The sequence below is a fragment of the Perca fluviatilis genome, chromosome 20 (genome assembly GCF_010015445.1).
Source record: "Perca fluviatilis chromosome 20, GENO_Pfluv_1.0, whole genome shotgun sequence".
In the NCBI taxonomy this organism is placed as follows: domain Eukaryota; kingdom Metazoa; phylum Chordata; class Actinopteri; order Perciformes; family Percidae; genus Perca; species Perca fluviatilis.
The window spans coordinates 23,878,693-23,891,209 of NC_053131.1; the positions used below are offsets into that span (position 1 = coordinate 23,878,693).

Consider the following 12,517-nt stretch of genomic DNA (forward strand, 5'->3'; position numbering starts at 1 on the left):
TGGAATGACAAAGAAATAAAAAGACGGAGGCCATTATATGACAAATTGAAGTTCATGCAAAGGATATCCTTTTAAAGGAACACGCCGACTTATTGGGAATTACCTTATTCACCGTAACCCCCAGAGTAAGACAAGTCGATACATACCCTTCTCATCTCCGTGCGTGCTGTAAAGCTGTCCGACGTCTCCAGCGGCATCAGCCCATAACAGAACAGGCAGGTGAATGGTTCCAGTAATCCTACTGCTCCGAATAAGTGACAAAATAACGCCAACATGTTCCTATTTACATATTGTGATTTGTAGAGTCACAGCGTGTACAAAAAAACAACGCAACATGAGACACAGCCATCTTCTAACCGTAAACAAACCGGGAACTATATTCTCAGGCGGAATAATATAGTACTTTGGCGGAGTGATATGCTCGCAGCAAGCCTGTCTGAGAATATAGTTCCCGGTTTCTTTACGGATAGAAGACGGCTGTGTCTCATGTTACGTTGTTTTTTGTACACGCTGTGACTCTACAAATCACAACATGTAAACAGGAACATGTTGCCGTTATTTTGTCACTGTCACAATTCGGAGCAGTAGGCTAGTTGGAACCAGTTACCTGCAGGATCTGTGCTGGGCTAAGCTAATGCTGGAGACGTCGGACTTCTTACTGCACACATAACGAAAGGATATCGACTTTGTCTGGGGAATTAGTGATGAAGCTAAATTCCCAAAAGTCGGCGTTCTTTATTCTGGAGATCAAAGAACTGGATAACATGCTGTAACTAAATTAGAGGGAGGGAAGTCTTCTTACATTGATAGACTCAATCTGACCAAACTCTTCAAATAAGTTGGTGAGGTCTTGCTGAGTGGCCTTTTTGTCCACCTGGCCCACCCACAGAGTCGTGCTGCACACTACAGATAGAAGGGAAAAGTATTACTCATCAGAAAAGCCCCGACAGAAAACAACTATGAACACATTCTTTAAAACAATGACTTTCATAATATCTTCCACTCACCACTTAGAGTCTTGGATCGTATGGGAGGCAGTCCTTTCTTCTGCCGCTCCTTCTCTCGCTCTCGGGCGCGTCTTTCACTTGAGTAAGATCGTGATGACTTCCTTTTGCGGTCTCTGGAGCGTGAGCGTGATCGCTTACGGTGTTTCCGTTTCCGTGACCCAGAGCGGGACCTGGACCTTCTCCTCTTGGGAGACCTACAGAGAGAAAACACCAAAACCTTTAGAAATTCTTTCCAGACTGACTTTCATGTTTTGAGCATCGACACCTGTTTTCAAAGTTCAGAATTGCATTGAACATTTGTCCACTTCTTAATGCACTACTGTGAGTTACTAGCCAGTGCTTGACATTAAAAGGACTATAGCAACCTAATATTATAAGCTTGTATAGGCAAATAATCGCAAGTCTGCATCCTCTATTTGAAAATTCAATCATGCACGATATTTGAGTTTGAAAACACTTAGGCTGAACTAGACTGAATCCTATATCATTTTCTGTTATAAATGTGAAGAATAACAAGAATTATCGCCTTGCGGTTGTATGCCTTTGCCAACCAGTCAAGTTGCAGTTTAAATCCATGTCGGTCCAGACCCATATACAATTCATAGTGAAGACTTTGAAGCAATTTAATAAATAACAGGTATTGAGTGTATTTCTTAGCGAAACATGAATGCTTCACGCACATTTTCAACCCAGCAGCACAGAAGATCTATACAATCACCACAGTTTTAAAGGTGGGCACCCAGGATTAGTGTCCGCAATTCGGTATCCAACTAAATGTCTCCCCCTTCTGTTAATTATGGCCTTGAATGAATCTCTGAGCTCTTGTATGAATGCATTTATTTCTTAGGCCAATGGAGGAAACACGGGTGATTATGTTTGAGTCTTATGAAGTAAGAAAGTAAAGCTGTTTTACATATAGTAAGGAGTGGAAATATCAGTATGTGTTGGGTATTTTCCACAGGGCAGCAGTCAGCACTTTTCTAACGAGGTTAAAAGATCATAGCTTCTTTAACTTATACAGCACACACTTATTAATATTAGCAATATTTCAGGCACGTTTAGAACATTTTGTCACAAAATAACATTTCAGAAATAAGTGGGACTGACCTAGAGCGCGACCTTGAGCGTGTTCTGGAGCGTGTGCTTACATTCTTCTTCTCCTCTGCCTCAAAGATCTCGTCCTCCATACCGTCCAGGCCCTCATCTAGATCCATGTCCTAAAAAAAGACAGGGTCATTTAAATTCCTTTCTACACGGAAATGCAAGGTCAGGTAGAAAACGACAGGCATTATGATCACACCTAAACCTACAGCTAAACAAACACACTTAGTGCAGCCCTTTTTCTTGAGGCACTGATTCTATTTACAGAAGTAAATAAATAATACAAAGGAATAAATCAATATGATTTACTAGTTTTGTTAATGGCCCACTGGCCAGGCATACATACCTGCTGTTGGTTGTCCATGGAGTCATCCACCTTGTTATCTGGCTCAGGAAGCTGTGGCTGGCTGCTGCTCTGAGCAGTTGAGTTCTCTTGCCCAAAGATTGAGTCCTGCCCTTCCATGCTCATTGCCTGGAGGAATAAAAAAAGCAATGTACCTATTATGTGTCATTTATTAAAAAGGCATCTACACTGGCAAGTCTAGACTTATTTATCCATAACTGTGATGAGAACACAACCATTTTATTTTCACATTTGAATTGCAGGCCTGAAAGGTTTGTTAGGGACATAGTGTGGTGTCGGAATGAGACTAAGCCTACTGGATGCGCAGGTAACACTAAACGAGTTGATCCGATTTGAGTCATCTATTTGCACACCCGAACATTATTTCGTTTGTAAAGACACTTAAAGGTATTTTTGGGGCGACTGTGGTTTAGGGGGTAGAGCAGTTGTATACCAATCGGAAGGTCGGTGGTTCAACTCATCGAGTCATGCTCCTTCTCTACATGTCGAAGTGTCCTGGGGCAAGACACTGAACCCCAAATTGCTCCTAAGGCTGCACAATCGGTGTGTGAATGTGCGTGAATGTATATCTTATGCGCAGTTGGCACCTGGTATGGCAGCTTTGGCTACCAGTGTATGAATGTGTGTATGAATGGGTGAATGGCGCCTGTAGTGTGTAAAGCGCTTTGAGTAGTTGTTAAGACTAGAAAAGCGCTACTTAAATGCAGTCCATTTACTACCTGGTATGATTAACAAAATATGTATCTGTTAAACCATATCAACCTCCATCCGTCCTGAAAAAACTCTTTGAGAAATTGTAATCTGTGTGTGTACAGTGTGTGTGCACCTACCTTCTGTTGGTGCTGCTGGTGCTCTAAAAGCTGCTTCTGAAACTGTTCCAGGTTCTGCTGTTGCAGCTGCTCAGCCAGCTGATGGAAGATGGAGCTGTTGATGGGCTCCGACACCATGGGCCTGGAAGTAGTCAGCAGCTCAATTAAATCGGTGAAGGTGCTTGACACAGTGAAAGCACTCAGGGTCACGATTAAGTCAGTTTTAGTGTTGGAGAAATAATACCCTGATTATAAAGCACAATGAACTCACAGTTGAGATGATGAGGAGTCCTTTTTGGATTCTTCACCGCGTTCAGAATCATTCCCAAAATCAAAAGGACCCAGAAGCTTCTGCAAGGAACACACAGCATAATCCCATTAGGAGGCAACAGATGAAGAAAGGAATAAAAAAAAAAAAATTGGTTGCTGACTTCAACATTACCTTATTAAAAGAGGAGACCCTCTGCTCCAGGGGGTTGAGGCTGTTGGCAGTCGCGGCCGCAGTTAGTTGAGCTGTCAGAGCTTGCAACTGCACCACCAGGCCAGCATCCAAGGCCTGCAGCAGGGACGGCTGGGGCTTCTGCTGCTGCATTTGTAAACTCTGCACCAGCTGCTGCAGCTACAACGAGTGATAATACATATATGTGACACGCTTAACGCCAACAGCTACACAAACTAGTATTGTTTTTACTGGAAATAAAGATTCTTAAGATTATTATGGTTATCCATAACCAAATTGTTTTGCCCTCTCCCTTTCTCTGCTTCTCCTAATAGTTGTCAGATTCATCTACCAACCCTTTGGAGGCTGGCTCAGGTTTGCCTTGGACCAGCTCTTAGTTATGCTGCTATAGTTTTAGATTGCCGAGGGACTTCCTTTGACACACTGAGCTCCTCTCTCCTCTGTCTTTCCATCTGTGTGCATTCATGTCCCAGTGATGCTTGTTACCAACTTAGCTCCGGGGAGCTTATTCTTCAAAATCATTATGTTTTCTCGCCTCACATTTTTTCTTGGATTGGGGTGGCAACCAGTGTTGTAGTTCTTGAGAACGGTCTTGGTCTCAAAACCACTTTTCAAAAGGTTGCGGTCTCGTCTGGGAATCAACCATATTTTTACTCTGCCTTATCTCGGTCTCGGATAAAGAAGACTTGGGATTTTATTTCAAGACCGGTCAAGACCATAACTTCAGGGATATCACTAAATTGCCTGTGTTTCATCTGAGTAATGTCTTAACATCATTACGGTGATTGGATGTAAAACTTCCTGCTTCAAATGCAACCATTAATATGCACTCAAAGTGAATTTGGCTGGCAAAACAGCCAAAGTCTTTACATTACACAATAAATAAAAGTTTATAATTTATAAAGTACAAAAAAGTTTTGTTTTATATCAATTTCCAACCATATTTTAAATTAAGAGTCAATGTAGATAACATATTACAATAATAATATTAAAATGTTACAGTGAATCATTATGGAAGCAAAACTTGCTATATTGTTGTTACTTTGACCAGGTCATCATCAAAAAAGCTAACAAGTACATTCATGATTTTGTCCATATTGAGATGAGTTGCTTCATGTATATTCATTGTAAACTTTGCATTTTTTAGCTTTCAAATAGACGTCGTCTAAACTCTGGGACAAGGCCATGTTTGTTTAAATAACTGCCATGCTCATTCTAAACAGACAGCTTTGTCCAGGCAGATTTGTCTTCAGATAGCTTTTTACACCGTGGCTGGGCCATCGTGAATTACATATCACGTTCCGCTATGAATGTACACACGCATATTTTTTTCATCACAAACACGGTTAGTCATTGAAGGCACAGCGGTAGCAGTCGTTGCCGGTTACAAACTTATATGACAGAGTGAACGGACCGAAGCTATGTGATCAAATGATGACTTTCTTACTGCTACTGCCGTACAGTATCTACTGCCGTATACAGTATCTATCTTAATTTGTGGCACCAAGTCCTGAACGGCTTCCCATCTCCACCCTTTTCCTCTATCCATTTTCAGCGCCATTTGATTTTACTCTTTTCTCAACTAAAGCTGTATCTTCGCTAGGTTTGATAAATGTTGCCTCAATTTTTTAGCCGCATTACCACGGAGACCATACCCCACTCGCGTTTCTTGGCCCTACTTTGCCTTTGATTGGCTAGAGCTTGTTTCAGTGGTGTGCAGAACTATGATGATTGGTTAAACCCAGCGCATCAAAAACAAATCCCATGTGGACTTTCACACCAAATGCTTGCTCGTGGGAAATTGTGGGGTCTTTGTAAATTATAGAGTGTGGTCTAGACCTACTCTGTAAAGTGTCCCGAGATAACTCCTGTTGTGATTTGACACTATAAATAAAATTGAATTGAACTGAGATGCTAGATGGACATGCTTACTAACCTGTTGTCCCTGTGGACTCTGTAGGATCTGTGCCACAGCAGCCACAGTGTCTGTGTTGGTAATCTGGGAAGCCCAATCAGGCAGACCCTGGACTATGTTAGCTGGGGTAGCCGGAGTAGCTGGAGTGCCTGGACACGCAGAAACAGAGGTGTTGTAATATGAACCATGAAATAAGCACATCCCAAAGTTGTGATAAACAAGTTATCTTGCCACATTATCAGAGTGTATGGTTATGTGTGTTTCACTCCACTCGTGTCTACTTTGACTGACCAGGTGTAGTGTTATTGACTGGAGCAGCACTGGGCATTACAGGTGTGATGCTGGGAGGAGCAATCCCTGCTGCCATGTCCAACAGAGGCTGGATGATGTCACTCTTGAAGACCGCATTCTTTTGCCACAGGTTCAGGACTCGCACTATCTTACTCTGGAAACAGATAAAGATGACAAAAGCAACTGTGACATAACAGTAAAATGTGAAGACACTATGAAAGCTGCAGCCTAAAAAAAGTGCGCAAAAATCACTATTCAAAAACAAAGGCTTTATCAGAAACATGATTTTCTTTTCTTTTTTTAATACATCTTCAATTTGGCTTTCAGAGAGTTGCATATTTCCTTTGTCATAAAAGGTTAACATGTGCCATTTACTAGTTTTTAACAATTTGTCATATTTGTCCATGATAATATGGGACAAAACAACTGCCCTACACACATTGAGTGATAATTCACTCTCTTACTCAGTCACAACACTGCAATAAAGTGAGCAAATTGCCAATCCCCATTCCTGTGAAACTGAGACATGTATCAAGGGGTCTAATATCAACTCTCATGAAACCATGACCAGCCACAGAGAGGAACACAAAACCTATTAAAAACTGTCTGACCTTATCATCTGAAGGGCAGCGGTAGAGGTGCTGGAACGTCGCGATGATATTCTTGCTGAAGCGTGGGGCAAAAACATCCTTCTCCGTGCCAAACTGGTGCCGCGACTGTCTGACAATTGAGTCGATGACGTACAGCCCAGGGACCTTGTATTCGGGTTTGCACTGTCGATACAGAAACAAGACAGCTGGTGTTAGGACATTTTAATAACAGTGAAACAATCATCAAATATGAAATTACTGTCTAGCCTTTTATGCATTACTTAAGTGATAAATGTACCTATTTACCGTGCTCTACACTTCAAGTAAATCACAAGCAATTTGGGAAACTGATATTGTCAGAAAAAATTATCTGCAAAAGTGTGAACACTGCCTTTATATTGAATATATAAACTATCAGGATCATCTTCCTGCCTTTATCTACGTGCCCTTTGTGACTGGTTTAGGGAAATCTAACTTTTGACTGAATTCACCTCATCATCATACTTAATGAAATGTCCTGAAAGAGTTTGTACATTGAGTGTGTTTTAACTCCAAAATCTTATTGCACTTGGCTGACAATCCTCTATTTAAAATATGACTCACCTTTTGAACAAACTTCTCCACACTCTGGACAACATGCTTGTAGAACTGAAAGAGAAGCAAAGGAAAGGAAACATTTTCAGTGATGGCAGTTTTATGAACTTTAAGAAATGTAAAATTAGCTGTGATTTAGAAAGGCTGCCAAAGGACATATCATCAATGCTAAAGCAAAATTGTCAATTTTGGAGGGTGTAACAGAAAGATGCAACATTGGTAGTGGTGGCCTTATTAAAGTGTCTCAAGGACATTCCTCAAGATATGAATAAGAAAACTAGTCTGCTAAGTGAGGCTTGTTCCAGCAAGACCTTTCTTCTGATCATTGTAGCCAGATATTTAACAAACATTCAGCATCCACCTGTGTTTATGTAAGAAAGGTAAAAGTATCTCCATTTAATCAAAACACATCTAAAAAGACCAAAACGTCTGACACAAAAGATCACTTTCATTAGGTTGTTCAGTCAACAGCCCTGCTACATTCAGTGAATGTACTCTTTAGTCGTAGGGCCATTATAGGGGTGGACGATATGACCTAAAATTTATATCACAATATTGTTTTTGTTTTCTTTGCGGTGACAGTATTATATCATAGTATTACAAAATTAAATGATACTCCACTCAAAACAGGATTCTATTTCTTTTCCACTCTATTTGCAATGTAAAGGAACATATCTTAAAGAAAAAACTATATATTTTTTTAAAAACGGATGCGTTTATTTGGAGTTGGATTCATGTTTTGTCTTGCTGATTTAACTGTAGGCTTTGACGCAGGGTTAACACAGGATTTGGAAGCGCTGCGATATGTCAATTCCTGCGCGAGCAGAAGCCTGGCCGTTAACACCAGAAGTGCATTTCTCTGCATTGGTCAACAAGTGATTCACAGCTGAAAAATATGTGAAAAACACAATTACAAAAACAGTAGTAATACTAGGCTATTTCTAAAAAATATTGTGGAGGGGCAGATCTTGAAATTTCCCCATGTGTGGGGTAAAACTCTGTTGAATTGAAACTCCACAAGAACAGCAGGGAGAAAGGCAGGAAAATGAATTTTTTTTAAAATCAGAATTAGATCATTTTTAAGCATGCAAAAAAAAAAAAAAAACATTTATGTAGTTCATATGAATTTGGATATGGTTTATTTAGGTGCCTACTACACTGAAATGTCACTGCTGTGCCTTGTTTACTACTAAAAGACACGGCTCAACACATTTTTGCCTGCACAGCCAACGTCTATAAAAAGGTCCGTCAATGTCAGGAAATGTATATTCCTACTATGTACTGTGGACAGATACATATAATAATGACAATCACAGACAGTCCTAGTCAGTAGGTGATCTCCATAACTCCATGTCTACACATGGTCAGCAGTAGAATCACTTTGTGTCAGCTTAAGCCATTGTTTGCCTTGCAAAAGCGCCACCTTGGCTACTGTGCACAGATGCAATTGTCCGTACCTCTGCTACAAATATTTGGCCTTTAAAAGGTTTGTTCAAACAGTTTTCATCTAACTAAGAAGCTTACATTTGGGGAAAAAAATACATAAACTAAATAGCTATGCTGAGCTCTTGTGACTCTGTGAAAGCTAAGACCATTTGACCAGTTAAGCTAAGTTCACACTACACAACTTTCTGTCTTGTCATCGGGAGTCTTAAAGTTGTTGCGGTTTTCACACTACACAACTGACCGGCAACAGGGGGTCACACACTACAAAATATAAATATTATTTATATTATTATTTATATATTTATATAAATATAAAATCTTTTACAAGGAGGAATCCCTAATGTGTACATCTGGTCTCCAAACTATGTTTGATCATGAAAACACACAAGAAGTGTCAACATGTCAACACTACTTACAGCCTGTTTGCTCTAGGTGAAAAAACAACTTTGGTCCGTGTTGCAAAAGCAACAAATACAGAAAAGTCCCTATTGTTACAGACGACACCTCCCCCAGGTTTCCCCTACACCCATGTCTTGCGCTCCCATTGGCTCTTGGGACTGCCTGACAGGTCCAGATATTTAGCCTGCTTGATACTTGGAATGCATCTCTGTGAAAAGTCTTTGCTAAAGCTTTATATTAATATGCACTTTATATTAATATGCACAAATAAAAGATTGCATATTTACCCTCTTCTTATAACAGTATTTTTTTTTTTACTTTAAGGACTTTGACTCAGATGGCTGGAGCACTACACATTTGGATTTAAACAAATAAAACAATGTGTCTTTAGCCACACCCATTGATGTTGAATGCTGTGGCAACATCTTTTAATTAAAAGCTTGAGATTTACAATCAGCCAGTAGATGGAGTTAAAGTACAGGAAACAAAATAGACAGATTTTATGGTTCTTTATCACAGGAACCATATAGAGGAAGATGGTCTTTTAAAGTAAATAAAGTTCAAATACCACAGATGAAAAGTCTCAAGGAACTGCAGGCATGCTTGCAACATATTATGTATGCCTAGGATCACATATAGGTGAGGTATTACCTTCAAAATCAAAGCTCACTATTTAAGAGGTAGCTCTGTATCATATTGTTACAAACACATTCCAACTGTCAAACTGCAAAGCCTAAAATATAAACAGATTTCCCTAACATTAGTTATTTGTAGTTATTTATGAGTCCTCACTAAAATAATATGATAATGCAGTTTAAAAAATAAACTTGTTTGTTTTATTGTCACAACAGAACAGAGGAACATCAAAATATATTAAAGTTCTGATAAATAAAATGTATAAAAATACAAACCTAAGATATGAAACTTAAGTTTTTTTTTAAAGAAAAGGACGTTGTAGAGCACCCTCTGGTGGACAAACTATGCAAAGCCAACACTCATAACATGGTTGCAGGGTGTTTCGTCCGTTTTTATTACATTTCTTAAATATTAATTTATCGGCCATTTTAAGTGCCAATACGATAGTTTGGAAAATGCCTAATATCGGCCTGCCGATATATCGGTCTGGCTCTATATATTACATTAGTGAGTAAAATTACACATGCCATTCACAAACAAAAAAGCATTTGTAAAAATGTGTTTTCAGTCAGTTCAAAGGAAACCATTTTTCCAATCAATGCCATTGTAGGTCTTTGACGGTATGGGTTCTCTCTTACAGGGGTATCATGGTACATGCGGTTATCGTCACACAGCCCTCTACCATTGTGAAATAAATTCCATATAAACACATCTAAAACCCCTTGCACAGATCTCTTTAGCTGAAGGAATTGGAAATGGTAATGATAACACTCAAGGACAGCAGATTAGCTCAAACAAATGCATTGCCAAGGTTCAGGAATTGCAATGCACCACTCATAAAATCAAAAAGAAACTGGTGTTTATATAGCCAATAACACTTGCCCCACCCTTCAGACTATGTTGTAGTTAATATTTGTTTTAATTTATTTGCATTATATTTACAAAAAAAAAACGTAATCCAGCCTAGAAACCATAGAAACATCTCACTTGCTATGCCATTTAAGTCAGAGACAGCTGTGTCTATATTAAGGCTTGTAGTGAACATTAACAGTGAGAAACTGATTTGTGTGAAAACACTATTGACAAAATAATATTTGGAATGAAAGTATCAGCTGCCAACTTGCTGGAAAAGCAAAAGCCTGAAATGTTGTCACTAAAAAGATCTGAGACTGAGACCAATATACTTTAAAGAACCCAACTCAATGACAACATAAGCAAAATGAGCCTTAGAAAGTATAAAGTAAACCCATCAACACAAAGTGTATCAGTAGTAGGGTTAGGTACCAAAACGCAGTGTCAACAGGGCACTGGTTCCGACGTAAACAGTAGTAACGAGAAGAAAGCCGAAGCATCGCTGCACGGGACGCTATGTTACCGTTAGCTAGTAGCTGGATTAAACACAATGGTTAAAATGCTGACAGTTTACATTAAGCGGTGTAAAGTGTGACTGTATTTCCCTATTCCGTCATTTAATTTTAACCATATGGCCTTAGCAATAAACAAACAGTCTGTCGTTATGTGCTCCTTTTTTTATAATTAGAATATATATATATATATATATATATATATATATATATATGTGTGTGTTCTGGCACCGGCACCGTTTAAAAAAAAAAAAATATCGTTTTAGCACCGGTATCGGGAAGAAAAAAAAATAAACGATACCCAACCCTAATCAGTAGTCCCAGTAAGTCAATTACAATATTGTATTTAACACTGACCAATATTTACAGGCAAACAGCTTAACTATGATTACTATGTATGCTGTGACATCACGATGGCTGTCAACCATCGGTCCAACTCTGATGGGGGTATAAAGACCTAACGTCCTGTTTGAACTGAAGACCAGAGGAAGACCAGTTGTCTCTTTGCACTTCACTAAGTTGTGACTCTTTCTTTTGGGTATGACTTTACAGGATTAGTATGGGCCAGCACAAATACCGTCATATACCGTATACACCTGTAAAATGTTTAGAAGATATAAAAAGATATATACTGGCCAAGCCTAGCTCACATCCCATCTCTGATAATTAGCCCACTAGGTAGGTAGAATGTACACCCATGTTTAGCTAAATAAAAGCAGGGGCAAGTTGCTGTGTCTGTGTACTGTGTGTATTTACAGACAGGGTGCATGAAATTGGCTTAAAGGTAAGGAGGCGACTGCTGACAACACCACAGTCATGAAAAGCCCACATTATAAATTAAAATGTGATATAGAATATTGGGCAAAATGACAATGAAAAAAACTTCATAACAAACACTTTGACAGAGAGCATTTTACATAGGGGAGTAAATTAAATAAGTTTGATCATGATACAATATAATTATTTGCTGATATCACAAAGTCAATCAATATGAGACGATATGCTCATTTAACACAATAAAGTTACATTTATCAACTCACAAAAAGCAACAAAAATATGATTTGATAATTTTATTGCTGAGCTCTTCCAGACATAAAAAGAATAAGTATAAAGTGGGAATTTCAAAATAAAGGCGCATCTTAAAAGATTATATTTATCGATATTTACACTTCGTATCTATTATGTTGGATCACTGCTCTAGAATCAATATATCGATCCAGATCGATGTGTCGTTGCACCCCTAATTTTGAAGAAGAAAAATAATCTATAATGAAATAAAAATAACTCAAATTAAAGTCTTTTATTCTGAAAATTATGAGTTTTAATAAATTCTTAAATAATACAGTTAGTGCATGTAAAAGCACTGAGTCACAATGTAGATTATATATTGAGAAAAGTGGTGATTGATGAAGAAACAGGCAGTTATTTATTTATTTTTTTTAAGATGACAGCTGCACTGACTTTATTTAGTTATTTAGTAGACTTTATTTAGAGTCCAAATATAAAAATTTATGTCAGGAAAAGCCTAATTTCTTTCACTG

General features: G+C 38.6%; 1 protein-coding gene across 1 annotated transcript in view; it reads right to left on the reverse strand.

Moving 5' to 3' along the window:
• LOC120549331 (T-lymphoma invasion and metastasis-inducing protein 2-like) overlaps positions 1-12,517 on the reverse strand; it is a 121,669-nt gene that overhangs the window by 95,713 nt on the left and 13,439 nt on the right. Inside the window, exons 3-13 of the mRNA XM_039786177.1 lie at positions 7,141-7,185; positions 6,559-6,720; positions 5,948-6,101; positions 5,678-5,805; positions 3,724-3,900; positions 3,553-3,632; positions 3,303-3,423; positions 2,455-2,580; positions 2,115-2,224; positions 1,008-1,201; positions 803-903 (exon numbers count right to left, since the gene is read on the reverse strand). Of these exons, the coding sequence (XP_039642111.1) occupies positions 803-903; positions 1,008-1,201; positions 2,115-2,224; positions 2,455-2,580; positions 3,303-3,423; positions 3,553-3,632; positions 3,724-3,900; positions 5,678-5,805; positions 5,948-6,101; positions 6,559-6,720; positions 7,141-7,185 (1,398 nt within the window). The remainder of the gene's footprint in view (positions 1-802; positions 904-1,007; positions 1,202-2,114; positions 2,225-2,454; positions 2,581-3,302; positions 3,424-3,552; positions 3,633-3,723; positions 3,901-5,677; positions 5,806-5,947; positions 6,102-6,558; positions 6,721-7,140; positions 7,186-12,517) is intronic.